Source organism: Chinchilla lanigera, unplaced genomic scaffold (genome assembly GCF_000276665.1).
Source record: "Chinchilla lanigera isolate Chin_1 unplaced genomic scaffold, ChiLan1.0 scaffold00060, whole genome shotgun sequence".
Lineage (NCBI taxonomy): Eukaryota > Metazoa > Chordata > Mammalia > Rodentia > Chinchillidae > Chinchilla > Chinchilla lanigera.
The window spans coordinates 13,456,763-13,476,811 of NW_004955461.1; the positions used below are offsets into that span (position 1 = coordinate 13,456,763).

General features: G+C 48.4%; 1 protein-coding gene across 1 annotated transcript in view; it reads right to left on the minus strand.

The window, feature by feature from the left end:
* The window catches only part of Kcnk9 (potassium channel, two pore domain subfamily K, member 9), a 69,752-nt gene extending 49,794 nt beyond the window's left edge, over nt 1-19,958 (minus strand). The window contains exon 1 of the mRNA XM_005398049.2: nt 18,993-19,958. Within this exon, the coding sequence (XP_005398106.1) occupies nt 18,993-19,617 (625 nt within the window). The 5' untranslated portion in view covers nt 19,618-19,958. The remainder of the gene's footprint in view (nt 1-18,992) is intronic.
* Nucleotides 19,959-20,049: the final 91 nt, after the last annotated feature.

Genomic DNA, 20,049 nt, shown 5'->3' on the forward strand with positions numbered 1-20,049 from the left:
TGGATCAAAGATCTAAATATTAAAACAGAAAGACTAAATCTACTGGAAGAGAAAATAGGTAAAAATCTTGAAAGCATAGGGTTAGGCAGAGAGTTCATGAACAAAAACCAAACTGCATGGGAAATGCTTCAAAGAATCAACAACGGGGATCTGAGCTTATTAAAAAATTTTTGCACATAAAAAAATCTCCAACAGATTAAAAAGAAAACCCATAAACTGGGAAAAAATTTCAGCCAACTGCCCCTCTGACAGAGGACTTCTAGCTAGTACATATAAAGAATTAAAAAACATCAGCCCCCTCAAAGTTCAAAGACCCAGTCCAAAAATGGGCATCTGAGATGAATATACATTTCACAGTTGAAGAAATAGTAATGGCAAATAAATATATGACAAAATGTTCAACATCATTAGTCATTCCAGAATTGCAAATTAAAACAACACTGAGATTCCATCTCATCCCAGAAAGAATGGCTATCATCAAGAAATCAACTAATAACAAGTGCTGGCGAGGCTGTGGGGAAAAAGGAACCCTTCTCCACTGCTGGTGGGAGTGCAGATTGGTGAAACCGCTATGGAAATCTGTTTGGAGATTCCTCACAAAACTTTGATTAGAAGTCCCATTTAACCCGGCTATTCCCCTTCTGGGTATTTTCCCAGAAGAATTAAAAACATCATACCACAACAATATATGTGCAACCATGTTTATAGCAGCATAATTTGTCTTAACTAAATGTTAGAAACAACCTAAATCCCCATCCACTGAGGAAGGGATAAAAAAGATGTGGTATTTTCATACAATGGAGTATTACTCAGCTATAAAAAAAGATAAATTCAAGGCTTTTGTAAGTAAATGGATGCAACTAGAGATCATACTCATAAGTGAAATAAATCAGACTCACATGTGTAAAATCATATTGTCTCCCTGGTGTAAGAACCTGAAAGAGTAAATAACACCCAAAATGTATAATAGATAATATGAAAGGGAAAGAAATTGCTCAAAGGAAGGAACAACTGGGATGAGGGAAAGAAGAAAAAGATAGTATTAAGGCATTTTATATTTATCTATCTATATCTATATCTTTATCTATCCATCTATCTTTTTATATATATATATCTATATCTATATCTTTATCTATCCATCTATCTTTTTATATATATATATATATATCCATGTATCCATATATATATGGATTACTAGGATAACTATACTGCTGATGTCTGGTGGTTTATTGAAAGGAACTGTTAATGTTTAAAATTTTTTATATTTTGATCAAATTTGCATGCTTATATCTGGTAACTGATTTGAAGACAACAATACACAATCGAACAACCACTGGTGAATTCCTAAAAAATAAAATAATAAGAGGATGTAGATGTCATGTACCCCAAAATATGCTGAAGGAGGCAGGATCATCCACAGCCTACAAATGGGGATACTGAGGCTAACAGCAACAAAGTGGCTTGCCTGCTGTCCCCAGCTAGTGGGAGCAGAGGGAGTCTGCCCAGGCTCCTCCGTGACCCATTCTTAGCTGGTCCTGCCAACCCAATATATAGCCAGACTTTCACACTAATTCTAGGTGCATTAATACATTTGGGCAACACAGCTTTCTTTATCATAATAAAACAGAACCTATTTGATTGTGTTGTGTAACAGGCAAGCAATATTTGTTGAATGACTTTTCTGCAGCAGGCTCTGAACAGACACAGTCACTCCTCTGATGTCATCTAATCCTCACAGTGGCCCTATGAAGTTGTGATAAGCTAAACTCTGTCCTACCATCTACCCCAAGTTACTATGTTGCAGTCCTAACTCTCAAAATCTCTGTATGCAACTCTGTTAGGTGGACCCTACACCAATACCACTGAGTCCTCAGAAAAAGAGGAAATCTGGACATAGATGTACTCAAGCGAAGGACAACCACGCAAAGACACAGGCAGAAGACGACTGTGTACAAGCTAACAAGGGAGGGCTCCAAGAAAACTGACACCTTGACCTTGAACTTCTGGACTTTAGAACTATGAGAAAATACATTTCTGTGGTTTAAGTTCCCTAGGCTGTGATTCTTTGTTGTGGTGGCGCTAGCAAACCTAGCTAGCAAAGGCAGATCACGGAATGCCTGCTGTATGCAGTGTGATCAAAACATATGGTGAATATTTAAATTTAAAACCTTTACTGCTATAAGACACATTCCCATTAATCTAGGTGGAATAATCTAGGTGGAATCTAGGTGGTCAAAATATTTCCCCTCACTTTGAACACAATTATCCCATTTTTCTTGCCTCTTAATTTTTTCTTGTTTTCTTTTTCTTTTAAAGACAAGTTCTCACTTTGTAGCTAAGACTGATCTTGAATTGACTTTGTAGCCCAGGCTAGTCTCAAACTCACAGTGATCCTCCTGCCTCAGTCTCCCAACTCCTGGGATTACAGGCATGTGCCACCATCCTCAGCTTTTTGCCACTTTCTAAGGCAGTTCTGGAAGTCCTCTTCTGTGAGCATCTTTATAAGGTATGATGAAAAAAAAATAGAATGATGCTGTTGCTGAGTGCATCCAATGGAAAGGCAGGTCTGTAAAAACATGTGTGTCTCATCCACCTTATTCACTGGACCTGGCACTGTACATCTTCTGGCTTTTCCCCAAAATCAAAATGACCAGAAAAGTTAAATGTTTTGAGTTGTTTCAAGACATTGAGGGAGCCATGACAGGGTAACTAAAGACACTCAAGAAAGAGGACATCCAGAGCTGCTTCAGAAAGTGGCAAGAATAGTGGGATAAGTATGTTTGAAACAAGGAGGATTTTGAGGGGGATTAATGGCATTGTATCTTTCACTTAATAATTTTAAAAATGTAAACACTCCATGTATTTTTCAATCACACCTCACATAGGTAAGAAGAAAGAGCAGCACCTCAGAGCTGTGAAATTGCAGACCTGGAACCAACCCGAGGATCCATCACTGCACAATGCTCATGATGGGAAGTGGGCAAGGTCATAGCAAGAAGCACAGAAAAGCCCCTGCCAGACAGCAGGATGAAAAACTGCACCTCTGTTGTGCCCTCAGCAGGACAGAATGAGCTTCCCTCCTTCCTGCTTTGGCCTTGGTCATGTGACCTGCTCTGCTGATGGCATGAGGAAGAAACATCTGTGTCCTTCAGAGAGACCCTGTTTTCTCTCCCTGCTCTGCATTCCTTTTGCTGTCATCTGGAGGAAAACATGTCACAGCTGGGCACATACCAGCAGTGAGAAGGGACTGCCCAGTGGTGGAGCCCATAGCTGTAAGCAATAATAAATGACTGCTGTTTTAAGCCTTTGTTGTAGGTGACTTGTTATACAGGCCTCACTAACCTATACAGATGGTCAAAAGCAGCAGCTAATAGCAATATAGTTATGAGCTCATACTCTGAACTCAGACAGCCCAGATATAAGTCCTTTCTGCCACTTGTTAGCTGGGTGGCCTGGGGAAAGTTCCTTCACCTCTCTGATCTCCCATGCCCTCCTCTGTAGAATAGAGATACATGAAAATAGCTATATCTTAGGATTACTGAGAGCATGAGCTTACTAGAGATAGTGTCTATAAAAACCCAGAACCCCATAGGCATGCCATGAATGATAACTCTCTTATAGCCACAAGATGAGAGATTACCCTTGCTCCAGAGAGCTCTCGCCAGCACAGTCAAGACAAGCCTGCAGAGGTGCTTCATTCTTTGTTTTAACGTTGATTCCGCACCTACCTTTCCCTACTAATTTAGCGAGGTGGTGAGCACCCTGGCTCTGCAGGGTTCAGAAATGCCACCCTGGTAGGGCAGGACCAGGTGACTTCTCAGGTCTTTTGACCATAAGATGCTCATCACCAAGGCTAGTGCTCCCTGTGTCCGAGCCAGGATCCCAGGCAGGGGACTCAGGTAAGGCTGTGGGAATCACGAAAGCATGACGAGCTGGGGGGAAGGAGACCAGCCCTCAGGTCCCAAATCCACTGTGGGACCTTGCCCAAGGCACAGAACCTCTCTGTTGATGAAGAAGGATGGAAGTGGAGAAGAGCTTCCCTGTGAACCAGGCATCACCAGTGACAAGGGCCATGCACAGAGCAAACTCTCCATGGTGCATCACACTCCTCTGGGGTCCTCTCTTCCACCGGCCAAGAAGGAAGATGAGCATGTGGCTGCAGCCCACCTCTAAACATGGCAGCAGGGCTCCTGCCCATGGAGGCTGCAGCTCAGCTCAGCTCAGCATAGGGCACCAGGTGGCAAGGCATACCTGCCTGTCTCTAGAGAGGCCTGAAGTCCCCAGACCAGTCCCTAGCACCCCTGGCTATGTCCACAGACCCCTTGACCAGCTATTGTATGGTGAACATGGATTCTCACAGCTGCAGTGCCAGGCTTCCCACCTTGCATGACCTTTCAAATGCCACACTGAAGACTAAGGAGAGGTTCTGGAGCAGCACTAGGATATCACAGAGGTTGCTGGCATTGCTGAGGGCTGCTGCAGTTGCAGGGAAGTCAAGGGACCTACATCCTGCTTTGCCATTACTTGAGAGAACAACACAATATCACAGTTGAGCTCTCCAGCTCAAGAGGACAAGAGGACAGCTGGGAGGAGGGACCTGGGAGACTGTAAACACAAAGATGTCCAACACAGCATTGTCTATAATTAAAAAGCAAAGAGAAGAACATTAAATTGTTATCTGTAATGAGGGTATGTTCATTCAATGGCTATATAACCATTAAAACAAAGGTCCCTTCAGACTATGGAATAAAAAATGTTTGGTATAAGTAGAAAGGGTGCCCTGAAATGCTACATATCCTGCCAAAGATGCCATAGAGACCTACCCTCTCTTTTCCACTCTTTCCTCACCAGCCACACCTTGGCCTACTTTGAGAAGCAGAATTCAACATCTCCCAGGCTCCCTTGCAGCTAGAGTTGACCACCAGGCACAGCCCAGGCTAATGAGATGTAAGTAGAGGATATTGGGTAAGTTGTCCAGGAAAGCTCTTTGGAAAGTGGTAAGCTTAGCTGACATATGCCTTTGACTTTTGTTCTTTCTCTTCTTCCGGACAGAAAGGATGCTGGAGGTGAAGTAGCCATCTTGGAACAATGAGGCATCAGCCTGAGGATGAAAGGCAACAGAAGATGGCTGAGGAGGAAGGGTTCTGATGGCACCGTGGAACTGTCCATTTACCCTTCCCAGGCTTCCTAACTGAGAAAGGGAAAACTGCTATTCACTCTACTCACTATTTTATTTCTCTGGTTCTCTGAGACAAGCAGCTGAACACAGTCTCAGAATGTTTCATTCTCACAAAATGAGAAACTCGGCACGCACATTTGGTAGAGACAACAGGTGGAAACCTGAAGGTGTTCTTGTAACTGCAGGGTCACAGGTGTGTTGAGATTTTCCTCTCCTCTTTACAAACTCTCTCTGCCAGGCTCACCCAAAATGTGACAGCAGGTTTGCAAATCATCACAAGCTGGCTTATGCCTCACCAGAGCCATGAACGAGCACTCCATGCCCACGCTGCAGAGATCCAGTGAGGAGTGCCTCTGCCTGGGCCTCCAGGGCTGCTCACACTGCCCACAGCTTCTGCCTGAGATAGGGAAGCCCAGCATCTGTCCCTAAGTTTCTTCTTCACCCACCTAGCTCACCCCACACACTTGGGTGGCTCACTTCAGCCCCACCCAAGATCCCCCCAGCCACCTGCACAACCACCCAGAGGTGTGCCTACTGTCCACACCACTGACCTATGTGGCCATAAGGACCTTCCAACACTGCACATGCTTCCTGCACTTACATTCTTGGCTCCTCCAGTATAGTATCTCTTGTTCCCAAGCATCCATCATGCAGCCAGTCAACAAACATCCTCTAGGGCCTAGTGTGTGCCTGGTGACAGAGACCTTGAGATAAAAGACACAGCCATAGTCCCTCAAGAGAGTTTTGTGAGATCAGCCCAAGCACCCACATCACTTCTTGAGTGGCATAAGGGGACAGACATGAGGACAGCCTCCATATCGTGTAAGCACACTGTATGAGGCTGGGCAGAGGACACGGCAGGGGCAGGTCCGTGAGATAGGCACTGCCACACAAGCGATGTCCCACAGTGTGGCAGGGAAAAAGGGAGGGGAGGGGGCCGAAAGCAGGCTGAGGACTCAGGGGGAAAAGCTGCATGTCTCATCCACACGGCATGCACCCTCAGGCCCAGGAAGAGGCCTGTTCCCTTCCTCAATGGGTGGCACCTGGCACATCTTGCGGAGTTGGTGACAGCCGAAGGCTATTTCTCAGGTGGCCATCTCTGCAAGTAAGTGCTTGATGGACTCCTGGCACTCACAGTGGCCCTGGGGACTGAGATCACACACCCAAGCCTAGGAAGTGAGAAGTCCTGTCTCTACCCTGTCACCTGCTGTGAAAAGCTACAGCCCCCATTCAAAGGCTATCGCATCTGCCAGTGCCTGCCCAACGCCCAGCACAACCCAGGAGGGCACTGCCAGCCCTACAGAAGCAGCCGTACATGGCCCACTGCCTGGCCCAATGCAGATGTCTACTGAGGACAGAGGCAGGGGGCAGAGAAAAAAGTCTTCGGCCACAAGGGATGAGGGCACTGGAGCGGAGCAGGAGCTAGAAGAAGGGGTGAGTCAGGACCAGAGGGGAGCTGCAGCCTGAAATAGCCCTCAAGGCTATGGACTGTCCGACTCTGAAAAAAAGGGCTGGACAAGGGCAAGATGGCGACCATGGGCTTCATACAGGTAACCACGGTAGGACACTGAAGGGCAGGGTTACAGGAAATCATATTTTCCCAACCGGACCAAGTTGGGGAAATGTTCTTTGAAAAAATTCCCTTGCAAGCATGACCACTGGGTTGTTTTCTCCTTCCAAGCTAGCCATGGAGGAAGGTAGGTTCCTCCCTAACCTCTGACCTTCCACAGTGCTCTGACCTGGGACTTTCCAGGACCAGGCCAGCCTACCTGGGGAACTTGCTCCCTACGTTCTGTGGCTCTGTAAGGGCCAGGCCTTGAGTGTCTCTGCTCCTGCACTCCCAGTCCTCTGGCAAAGCTGATACATGGGACTGTTCCCTGCATTCTGGCTGAGAACAAAGGCTCCTAGGACAATAGTCCATCCATCCTGATCTCCTGGCCTCCTTTTCCAGATCCACCCAACATCTGCTGGCTAAGATCTCTATCCTCTCCTGTGTCTAGACCTCCAAATTCCAGGTTCTAAGTGAAGATTTTCTAGCTCTTCCGCATGAGACAACTACAGAGACTTGCAACATTCTGAGACGAGTCTTACACACACACACACACACACACACACACACACACACACACACACACCTCCTTTCCACATGGTAGTTCACCAGACTAGAGCTCAAGAAATAACCTCTACAGCCACCTGAATGCACACACACATATATCTACACACCTCATGACATGTGAGATAATGAGCTCCCTGTCACTAGAGGCACTCAAGAAGAAGTTGGATCTTGGAGTACTCTTAAATCTGTTGCTTGATCTAAGTGCAGAATACATGGGTATGATTTTTTTACAGGAATACATTGAGCAATACAGTAGTGAAATGTGTTTTCCATGTGACTATTAAGCTTCAATAAAATTTCCTAAAAATAAAAAAAAACTATGGTTGGTGGCCATTTGACAAGAAGGCAATGGGACAGGAACACCCTGGAGATCATCATATCAAGGCCACTAAGACATCAGTACATACTGAGTCTCTGGACACTGCGTGCACACCACTGCATGCCTCATACAGGCACAGAACACCCAGTCAGCACCTGAGGAGGGAGGCACAAATCTACCCAATTGGATAAGAAAGTGAGAAGTGCAGAAATGAAGTAAAGGGTGAAGACACAAACAAGGGGGCACAGCAGGATGAGTGAGTGCACAGGACCGTGGCTGCAGGCATGGAGGAGCAGGTGCCCTGAGGACAGAGCAACACAGTGGCAGGTGGGGGAATGAGTGACAGGTGCCCAGAAGCACTTATATTCAAGGGACGATGAGGGAACGAGTGGCAGGTGCTTGGTAACACAGTGATGCAATAGTGGATGGGAGAATGAATGACAGTTGCAGGCAGGGCTTGATATAATGGCAGATGGGGGAATGAACAAGGCTTTAAGGAGGAATGAATGGTGTAATGGCAGATGGAACAATAAAGAACAAGTGCATGTAGACCAGGTGATACAAAGTCAAGGAAAGGAATTCATGAAGTGATAGATAAGGGAATGGATGGTTGGCTCAGGGAGGAATGAGTGGTACAGTGGCAGATGTCATTCAAGTGACAGATGTGCAGAGAACTGAGAGATACAAAGGTATGCAGGGAGATGAGTGACAGGTGCACGGAGAATGGAGTGATACAAGGACAAAATGTAGGAATGGCTGGTGCATGGAAAACCAAATGATACAGTGGCAGATGGACGGTGGATGATAGTTCATTGAGAATTGAATGATGTAAGGCCAGATGGGGGAGGGAATATCAGTTGTACACAGGACTGGGTGATAACATGGCACGTGGAGGAATGAAGGGCAAGGTCACGGAGAACTGAATGATACCAGGCAGAAGGGAGAATGAATGACAGCTGCATAGAGGAGAGAGTGATACGCTGACACAGTACTATGGAGTGATGTGGAGGAACAAACGACAAGTGTGTGGAGGACTGTGTGATAGGAAGATAGATGGAGAATGAATAACGGGTTTGTGGTGGAATAACTGATACTGTGGCGGGTGAGGGAATGAATGATGTGTGTGAAGAACTGCAGTGAGGATAGATGGGAGAAAGTATGGCAAGTGCACAGAGAACTGAGTGAGTCGGTGGAAAATGGGAGAAGGAATAAGTAACTGAGCAACAGTGATGGGGTGATAGAGTGATGGCCAGAGAAATGGATGAAGTCTCAGTGATACAATGGTGGGCAGGTACACAGAGAGCTGAGTGATGTAATGGCGAACAGGGGAATGAATGACAGGCGCATGAAGCACACTGTGAAACAAAGGGTAACAGTCTAATTATGACAGTGGTATAATAGGGGATTTAGTGATACTCTGTGAGACAGAGAAAAGAACAACAGGTAAGTTAATGACCCAAAGATTCAATGCCAGTTAGGGACTAGTCCATGGAGAACCAAGTAGCAAGTGGTTCAAGGGAGAATGAATAGTAGATTCATGGAGAAACAGTGACATAGTAGCAGATGGGGGAATGAAGGATGAGTGCGAGGAGGGGAGAGTGATACCACGGGCATGGCAGGTGTGTGGATGACCAAAAGATACAACGGCAGAGGAATAAATGATAGGTAACTGGAAAGACAACGGTAGTCACAGAAAGAATGAAAGCTTTCTAAAAAATCCAGTGACACTGAAGCATTTCATGGAGATGGGAATGAATGACTGACAGGTGTATAGAGGACTAAGGGGGTGGAAGACTGTGTGATACAATGAAAGTAGAGAAATGAATAACCTGTGATGAAGGAAACATACAATAACAGAGGAATAAATGATAGGTGCCCAGTGATCTAAGTGATACCATGGTGGCTGCAGAGGATGAGAAGCAAGTTCATGGAGGACTAAGTTATACAGTTGAGGATGGCAGAATTAATGACAGCTTCATGGAGAACTGAATAATGCAGTGGCAGATGGAGGAGTAACTGACCAATAATGGAGGAATGAGTGATACCATGGCATATGGTAGAATGAATGACAGGTGGATAAAGAACTGAATAACACAACTTTGAATGAAGGATGAATGGCAGGTTCATGGAGGAATAGTGATACAGTGTAACATGAAGTGAAGGAAGATTGCATAGAGGATGGAGTGATACAGTGTCACATGGAGTGTAAGTGACAGACACATGGAGAACTGTGATACAATAGTGTACAGGGAGAAAACGACACCTGAGTAGAAAACTGAGTGATACAATGGTAGACATGGGTCTGAATGGCAGGTACATGGAAATCACATGACACAATGCCAGGTGGGGAAATGAATGACCATTGTGTGGATGACCAAGAGACACAATGGGGGACAGGGGTATGAACAACAAGTCCACAGAGGTCTGAGAATGAATGACAGGTGCCCATAAAAGTGAGTGTTATAGTAGCAAAGGGGAGATGAATGGGAAATGCATAGAAAACTGAGTGACCATGATGACTGGCAGGGGAAAGAATGACAGGTGTGTGGAGAACCGAGTTGTACAGTGGTCAGGGGATGGTATTAATGATAGGTACATGGAATATCAAGTGATACAAATGAATGTAGGGAAGGGAATGATGGGTACGTGGATGACCAAAAGATACAATGATAGAGAGGGAAATGAATGATAAGTGCATGGAGACCCATGGTGTATGAAGAATGGGATGACAGGTGCATGGCGGACCCAGGGATAGAGTAGTGAATGGTGGAATGAGTGACATGTGGATGGAGGACATGTTGAGTAGGGAGTGAGTGACAGGTGCATAGATTAGAATGGGAAACAAATGAAATGCATAGGAGAACTGAATGACACAATGGCATATGGAAGAATGACCAACAGGTGTATGGAGGACTAAGGGATACAACCATGCATGTGGAAATGAACAACAGACAAGCAAAAGATGTGATAGTATGAAAGATATGAAAATGAGTAAAATGAGCATGAAGAATCCAGTGATGCAATCGTGCACTTAGAATGAATGATAAGGTACTAAGAGCTGGGTGCTACAATGTCAGATGAAGAAATGAAGGCCAGGTTCACAGAAGACCAGGCAAGCAAGAGTGAATGGAAAATTAATGACAGGTGCCGAGAGGACCTTGTATACAAGGGAGGGCCAGGGAAAAGAATGACAGGTGCATAGATAACCTAGTGATACAATGGTGGATGGGGAAATACATGACAGCTCATGGAGAACTGAGGGATATAATGCCAGATGGAATGAATGAAGGGTGCATAAAAGACTGAGTGATACAAGGGCCAAAAGAGGAGTAAATGACAGGTGCAGGGAGTACTGTGTGATATAATAGCAGATGGAGGAATGAACCAGGGGTTCAAGGAGGAAGGGGTGATGAAATACCAAATGGGGAAGCAAAGAGCAAGTGTGCTAAGGACAAAGTGATACAAAGACAGGTAGAGGAGTAAACGACAGGTTCACAGAAGAATAAGTGAAATAAGAACAGATATGGAAATGAGTGGTTGGTTCGGGGAGGAATGAGTGATACAGTGGCACATGTCATTTGAATGACAGATTGCAGAGCGCTGAGGCACACAAAGGTATAAGGGAAGATGAATGATAGATGCATGGAGAATTGAGTGACACAGGGTTAAACGGGAGAATAAATAACTGGTACATAGAAAACGCAGTGATACAACAGTGGATGAGGGAATAAATGGCATTTTCATGGAGAAATGAGTGATTCAGGGCAGATGAGGGGATGAATGATATAAGGCCAAATGGGGGAGAGAATGTCAGGTGCACAGAAGACTGGGTAATGCTGCAAGGAGGAATGAAGGGCAAGTCCAAGGAGAACTGAATGGTGTAGGACAGATGGGAGAATGAATAACAGATACACCGAGGAATGCATGATACAGTGGCAGGTGGGGTAACGAACGACCCATGTAGAGAAGGAAGTGATACAGCGGTGGACAGAAGAATGAACGGCAGGACACTGAGAACTGAGTGATATAACTGTGTGCAAGGAAATGAATGACAGGCGCACACAGCCCGGGATGATACAGTGGAGGATGTGGGAATAAAGAACAGGTGTGTGCTAGGCTTAGTGATGCACTTTCTGATCCAGAAAAGAATAACTGTGGGTGACCAATAGGTTCAATGGTAGATGGGGGAATAAGTTACAGAGAACTGAGTGCTGCAGTGGTGGATAGGGGAACTCATGACAGACTCATGGAGAAACAATGACACTGCGTGAGATGGGAGAATGAATGGTAAGTGACAAGGGACTGGTACAGCGGTAGATGAGGGGATGAATGACAGGTGCATGGAGGACTGATACATGGCCAATGGGGAAAAGTGTTATGCAGGTGGATGAAGAGATACAACGGTGGATGGAGGAGTAAAGTATATGTAGAAAGAGAACTGAGTGATACAATTTTGGGTGGAGGAAGTAAAACTGAGTGGTAACAGTGGCATTTGGGGGGACATGAATGAGAGGTGGATGGAGGAGGTGTGTGATACAATGGGGAGAGAAGGGAAATGATGGCAGGAGCAGATTAAGGAAACATTATGCTATATAGAGGAATGAGTGGTAGTTACCTGGTGACCTGAGTGATACAAAGGCAGATGGGGGGGGGATGATTGACAAATGCACCAAAAACCAAGCTGTGCCTTATGCAAAGAACTGAGTGATACAAGGCCAGAGAGAGGAAGAGAGACATAAGGGCGGAGGTACTCCTGATTCAATGGCAGATGGGGAATGAATGACGAATAATGGAGGAATCAGTATACAATGACGGATGGTAGAGTGAATGACAGGTGGGTAAAAAGTGAGTGATACGATGCTAAAAACGGGGATCAATGGCAGGATCATGGAGGAGCAGTGATGCAATATGTCATAAAGAAGAGAAGGAGGATTGCATAAAGGATGTAGTGATAATGTCACAAGGGGAATGAATGACACACACATGGAGAACTGTGTGATACAATGGTGTATGGGGGGAAACGACAGCCAGGTAGAGAACTGAGTGACACAATGGCAGACAGGGGATTGAATGGCAGTTGCATGAAGACCACGTGATACAGTGGGAGGTGGGGAAATTAATGACCATTATATGGATGACTGAGAGACACAATGATGGGTAGGGTCATGAATGACAAGTGCACAGAGGACTGAATGATACAATAACAGATGGGAGAACAAAGAACAGGTGCCGACAAAAGTGAGTGGTGCAAAGGAATAATCAATAGGATGTGCATGAAAATCTCAGTAACAATGATGGTAGGTAGGGAGAAGAATGACAGGTGTGGAGAATTGAGTTATATGATGGTGGGGGGTAGTATTAATTAGGGGTTTATGAAATACCAAGTGATATAAATGTGTACATGGAAATTAATAGCAGGTATGTGGATGACTGCAAGATAAAATGATAGACAGGGGAATAAATGATAGACCTGAGTATGGAACGACAAGTGTATGGAGGACCCAGGGATATAGTGGTGAATGGGGGAATGACTGACATGTAGATGGAGGACCAAGAATACAATGTTGGATGGAGATTGAGTGACTGATGTACGGAGGACTAGATGACACTATGGCACATGGGGGAATGAACGAAACATGTGAAAGAACTAAGCAATAGAGTGGCAGCTGGGGAATGAATGACAGGTAGGTGGAGAACTAAGAGATAGTAGCAGATGGAGGAATGAACAACAGGGGTGTGCAGGACCAAGCAATACTATGGTGGATGGAGGAATGAATGATTTGTGAAGAACTCAGCAGTGCAATGGACTCACTCAGTAAAGAGTGAAATGAATGACAGCATGCAGAGAGCTGAGTGATTCGATGGCACAGACAAGGATGAATGACAGATGTGTGGAGGACTGGGCCATACAATGGTAGATGGGGGATGAATGACAGGTTCGTGTAGGACAGAATGATACAATTTCAGATGGTGGCGGGAATGATACATCCATGGAGGAATGTGTGATACTTCTATTGGATGGGGCAATCAGTTAATGAAGGAATGCTAGTTCAACGTCAGATGAGGAAATGATTAACAGGTACATGGAGCACTAGCCATACAATGTCCAATAGGGGGATGAACATGTTTGTGTAGAAATTAGTGATACAATGTCAGATGGAGCAGTGAATGATGCAATGGTGAGGATGAACGGCAGGTGCTTGCAGGACAGAGCAATACTATGCTGGATGAGAGATAAACACTCAACTTCGTGGAGGAATAACTGACATGGGGCATGGGACTGAGCAACACAACAGCAAGTGGAAATGAATGACAGGTTCACGTATGAATGAGATATGTGTGGTGCAGCAGCAGGCTCCAAACCTACGAAGGACTGAATGAGACAACAGCAATGGTCGAATGACTTCACAGGTGTGTGGTAAGGGAAGAAGGGAGGGAGTACATTGGACTGGAGGAGGGAGGGATGCAGGAGCAGATGCATGGAGTGCCAGCTGTCTACTGTGGCCTTGTTCACCTCCTGCTCCACCTTCAGTGGCCTTCCTTCCTCAGGTGAACAAAGATAGAGCAGAAGAAGGACGTAGGAGCCTGGAACTTCTTGTTCGTACCTGCTTCTCACCTCTGCTTCAGAGCACTAGGCTGTGTCTCCATGTACCTAAGGAGAGGTGTCACTATTATGTCACCGGAATCACAAGGAGCCCACTTCTGCCCCACTTTTCTATCTCCTCCATGACTGTACAAGCAGCTGCTTCCTGGAGGGCCTGTTGGCCAGTGAGGCTGTGCTAAGGAGAGGCCCGGGGAAGAGGCATGTCCTCTACATGGCTGTGACGCTGGAGCTCCCACCCCACCTGGACCTGCCTGTGGTGCACTAGGTCTGGGTCCTTCCCCGGGGTCCTCTATATGGGCTTCCTAAGCAGTGGAAGAAAGGGAAGAAACAAAGACACAAGTGGGGCACTCTATAGGCTCACCCAGCCCCGGAGACGATGCCATAGCTGGGCCAGCAGTAAGAAAGGAGAGCCTCCATAACCTCTCTGAATTTTGAAGTTCAGTGCTTCTCCCCAGGTGGATGCCACCTTGTCTGCCTCAGTTTCCTCATCTGTAAGGCAGTAATCCTGCCCGCCTGGTGGGTGATGGGAGCATGTGTGGCTATTCCTGCTCCCTCGGAGCATGAGCCTGTCCACTCCACTGGTCCACTCCTATTCTGCAAGCAGGTGTGGGGAGAAAACACATCTCCGGTCCGGGGCAGAATAAAAGGGATCAATGACAATGGGAGTGAGGGAGGTAAGGAGGACCAGGGCGACTCAGGAGGTGGTGGAAGGGGCGGGGAAGGCTGGGAGACTTCTTGAAGGGCAGGGACCTATAAAAAGGATCCAAAGGACTAATCCAAGAGTGTGTTTTGTCTGGGGGTGTGGGGGGTGCTGAGCCCAGTGGCACAGGACAGGTTAAGGCAGTCATTTGGCTTTGCCGTCCCTGTATCCATGCTGGACTGCCACCAACTGTTTGGGTTTCCAGCTGCTCCTGTCAAGGCCAAGTCTGATCTTGTCATCAAGACTTTTCCCAGAGCCTCCACAGCAGTACAGGTGAGGGGGGTCAGGTGCTTCGGAGAGTGTGAGCCCTGGATCAGAAAAAACACCTAAGAGTGCCAGGAAAAAAAATGGAAAGTGCTGTCCATTTCAGGAGAATGCTCCTTATAGCTCTGCTCGGGACCAGAAAAGGCAAGGGTCCCAACACCGTGTTGTCCATCAGATTCAGGTACCCCCGTGCACTTCCTCAGGGTGTGTCCCACTCCCAGCCACAGACCTCATCGTAAGTCAGTCACTTCAATTCCTGAAGCAACCACTGGTTTTCAGATGGACTCAGGGGCTTTGGGGAAAGCCTTCTCCTGATGTACTGCTCCCCTTTCCTCCAAACTGTAGCCATAAAGGAAAAAACCACCCTCACCCTCCTTCCCCCACAGCAAACCAGTCTTTGAATCGTCCTCCACAGCTCCACAGACGAGATCTGGTTTCTTCTTTTTTAATGATCCTGAAGGTGATAACAACTTAGATTACAGATGTTAGATTGAAAAAAGAAGTGTCATGGAGATTCCAGCTCTGTTCTAGCACGGGAGAGGCCCGTTGTGGGTCACAATTTCGGCTTAAGGTGCCTACTGTGGGAAGGTGACAAGCTGGCATCAGGAATCCCTTACACAAGCTCCAAGACATCAGCCACACCCTGAGCAAATACAGAGGAAGCATCCACAGCCTCTGCAGACTGTGTCCAGCACTCCCGACTTCCACCATTTTCATCAACAGGTTTGGAAAAGGGGCACACAAACTGTCCTGTCTGTCAGACAAGCAGGGCAGGGTACAGACAAGGGTCTGGGGCTTCTAGAGCTGAGAACTAAGCAATTAAATCTCTTCTCAAGAGCTCCAAGTGGCATGGACATTGACAGAAGCAACTGGGGCAGCACAGACACCAGAACTGGATAAAGGACGTAACTGCATCTGCCCTTTGCAGAGCTGGCTGCACTGGTTATTCTGACAGTCACTGTGCCCGGGATCCCCACAGAGCTAAGGCAAGATTCAATGTAAGATTCCTCCAAAGCCTTTCGTGAAGTAATTATATATGTTTTTAAAATCCATTTCACAGAGGGAGCTAACAACTGCATCTGAGATGTGTTCATTAGCAGACACCCAGTGCAGGGGCTCCTGCTGCAGCCTGAGACTTGGGTACAAAGTTGACGTACACTCTAGAAATCGTTCAAGGTTAGATTAAAAATAAGAACGCCCAGGAAGATTACCCTGACTCATTAATATCACTGTCCAGTAGGAGACAATTCCTTGGAGGGTATGCCCCGGGGCTGGGTTTTGTTCTAGGCCTAAGAACACCTTAATTTGCATTTATATTTTAAAAAGAAGAAAACAGAATTAACTGGAAAGGTGCTTTGTTTCCTGTAAATGTGAGCTCTTCTGCTAAACAGATTCTCAGGCTAGAACGCATGAGGCTCAAGCAGCCAATGGCTAGGCTCGGTGACTGCGCACCTACTAAGTGCCACACTCTGCCTGACAGCTGTGGGCATGTGGATCCCCCTCAGCCCTTCGGAATCAGCCTATCAGGAGAGCATTTCACAGTGGCTCTTCTACAGGTGGGAAAACTGAGGCTGAGGTTGGGAGTGAGGAAATGATGTTGCTTTGGTCTTACTGTGGCAGGATTCAGATTCTAAGGCAGAGCTGTGACTCCAAGTCCAGTATCTTTCCATAGGCAGGAGGCTATGTTAGAGCAGTCATGTGGGCATGTCTGTGGATGTGTGTGTGCATTCCAACCTTTCTGTTCAGAAAACCAGCTGAAAACCCGATTAAAAGAAGTGAGAAAAATCAGCATATCTCTCAATGTCCCCTGGTCCTGCGTTGATGTAAGTCCACCACCCTGGGGCTAACATCACATCCTCACTTAGCCTCCCTTCCTTTGACGTGTTTTCTCGGGAGTCTGAGGCATTAGAAGCATATGTCCAGAATTGCTGATCAGAATCAAGAATAGAAACACACCTCAATAACCACTTCATCTGTCTCCATGATTTATTTTTTAAGGAAAACTGGAACATTTCAGGATTTGCTTTTAACTCCAGCCCTCTGCTCGATGTGGCAGCTCACCTCTTGGGACCAGCCAAACACGTTATGTGCAGGTTTTACTACTGGGAGCCAGCATGCTAGCCAACTTCACCTGTTTCTGGTCTAGATCACAAAAGCCACCTTTACAGGAATGAGGGTTTTCTCCCGTCCCTTGAGGGCTGGCATCACAGGCACAGTTCTTGCTTGCCAGCTGTCCAGCAAACAGGCTCCTGTCCCCCAGAATCAATGACTTGCACATTTTCATGCCACGACTACAGTTAAAAGAAGCAATGGCAGTGACCACCTGGCCCCCTCGAACGCTGGAAACACGGCAAGGAGGGAAGGACGCTTCCATGTTTAGGTGCTGGGCAGAGGGTGTGGGGCCAGTGGGGCCAAAGCTGCTTATATAATGACAGAAGGACAGTTTCCTTCCTTGAACATGAAAACATGCACCAATGAATTAAACATTTAAAACAAGATGACTCTCTAAAAAGTCTTTTCAATCAAGGAGAGACAGGCCGTCCTGTGCTGGCGCTTCCTGTTGCATATGGCACTGAGAACTCTGTTTTTCAGCATGCAGAGCTTTCCAGACAAAGAAAATATCAAGGAAAAATTAGAGGAGGAGGTCCAGGGAAGTCAGACAAGGGGCCTGAGAGACGGGCAGGGGGAAGGAGACCTGTGCTTGGGCTAGAGGGGCAGAAACAACTGCCCGGGTGCAGGAAGGAGATCACCCCTGAGCCAACATGCTGGCCCTGACAGGTCCAAAGAGAAGGTTCTGGAGAGGCAGTAGGCCATGCTGGGGCAAGGGGCAAACCACAGAGACATCACCCAGCCTCCTGCCAGCAGGGCAGGCACCACATCCACTGGGATCAAGGGACCTGCCCAAATTCCCACAGGTCTCAAAGCCTGATGTCTGTGAGGTCTTCCAAACCTCTGCCTCACGGGACACAGCCCTAGGAACCCTCAGAGACCTCACTCTGTGAACAGTGCACTGGGGGTAGGATCTACAGGTGACCAGCACCAAGGTGCACCAACTGGACCCTCTCCCCAGAGAGGGCTAAACTTCCCACTTTCTGCCAGTATGTGCAGCTGCTTTCCCTCAAGTCGGAGCATGGAGTGGCGACCTGCATCTATCCCAGAGCAGCTCACCCGCTGCCACCCCACCCCCAAGATCGGGAGAGAAAATTCTCCTCCCAAGGGCCTAACATATGCATGCTCCAGAACTCAAAGAAAAGGAGCCAAGAGAAATGACTGCCTAAATCTGGGCTCAGACGATGCCGAAGAGGGCCCAGAGACTGGCAAGGGTCAGTGCCTCTCCCACCACCGGCACCAGGAGTAGGCTCCCGCCACCTGAGTCCACCTGAACCCCTCAGGTGTCGGGCCAGCCCTCTGCAATTCCCCGCGAGTTAGTAAGTGTGAGGCTTGAACCCCACATGGCGCCGGCAGCGCCTGACTGGGCGGTGGGTGAGTGGGTGCCTACTGTGAAATTATTCTTAGTGCTCCGATGTCTTCGCAAAAGTGATGCCTCCGCCCTCGCCCTCAGGGCTCCAGGCTCACTAGGTGGCCTAGACACCCGCGCTGGGAGAGCCCCGGGTGGGGTCCCTACCCATGAGGCATAGAAATGCCAGAAAGGTGCAGACTCCCCAGAAACAGTGGGCGCTGCGGGAGGGCCCCCAAGAGCGGCTTCGTTTACCCCGGGGCGCCCTGCACCCAGCCCTGCGCAGCGCTGCGCGCGCTCGGCTGCCTCCGGGTACCTCTCGGGGCGCCGCCTGCGGCGCACCCAGCCCTTACCTATGGTGGTGATGACCGTGATCGCAAAGTAGAAGGAGCCGGCGAATTTCCACTGGACGCCGGCGCGGTGCGGTTCCGACTGCAGGATCACCAGCTCCAGCTGCCGGTAGTCGTCTGTGCTGATGTTATACTTGCCCCTGATGCGGATCTCCTCCGCCTTGAGTTTCTCCTCTTCGCGCATCTCGTGGTCCGACTCGAGGGCGTCGAACACCGCGGCGCCCACCAGCAGGTAGGTAAAGGTGCAGGCGATGAGGGACAGAGTCCGCACGTTCTGCTTCTTCATGGCGGCCAGCAAGGCGCTGGCGCGGGGAGCATGTCCCGCAGGCTGGCAGCCGCGCGCGTCCCACTGCAGCGCCCCGCGGCCGCCACCTCCAAGTTGAAAGCCGCGGCAACAGAAGAAGCAGCAATCGGGAAGCAGAGGACGGGCCGGCGGTGGAGGGGCCCCTGCGGTGGGGCCACCACCACCGGGAGGCGCCTGGCGAGCCAGGGGTGGCGCGGGCCCGGGCTCAGCGGAGAAGGCGGGCAGGCACAGGAGGCTGCTCGAGCGCCGGGGCCAGGTGTCCTGGAACCCCGACACCCTGCGCCAGGTCCGGTTGAAGCAGCCCGCCCCGCTGTGCACGGCCATGCCCGGCGGCCCAGCGGAGCCCAGCGAGGGCTGCGTTGCCCTCCGCACCCCGCCCCTCGCTCCTGCCCGAAGGGCAGGAGCGGGAGCCGGTGCCGGAGACAGGGTGGAGGGCGGTCGGGGTGAAGGGGCCCCGCGCCCCTCTCCGTTGGGATCCAGTGGTAAGCCTTAAGGGTCCGCTCACACCCTGCGGGACCTCCTTCTCCTCTCACCCCCTCTCGCCCCCTTCGGTTGGGGGCGGAAAAGTTTGCTAAGTGGTGGCGCCTCTGGAGTCCCTGGCAAGGGAGCTAAGCAGGTGCCACGGGAGAAGCGGCCCGATGCCCTAAAGTCCGAACGCCCTGCGCCCACCTGGGCGCGCGGGGGCACCGCGAGGTACCCGCCGCGCGTCGGCCGGTCTGCGAAGTTTGCTCCGCTCAGCTTCCGAGGCGCAGGAAC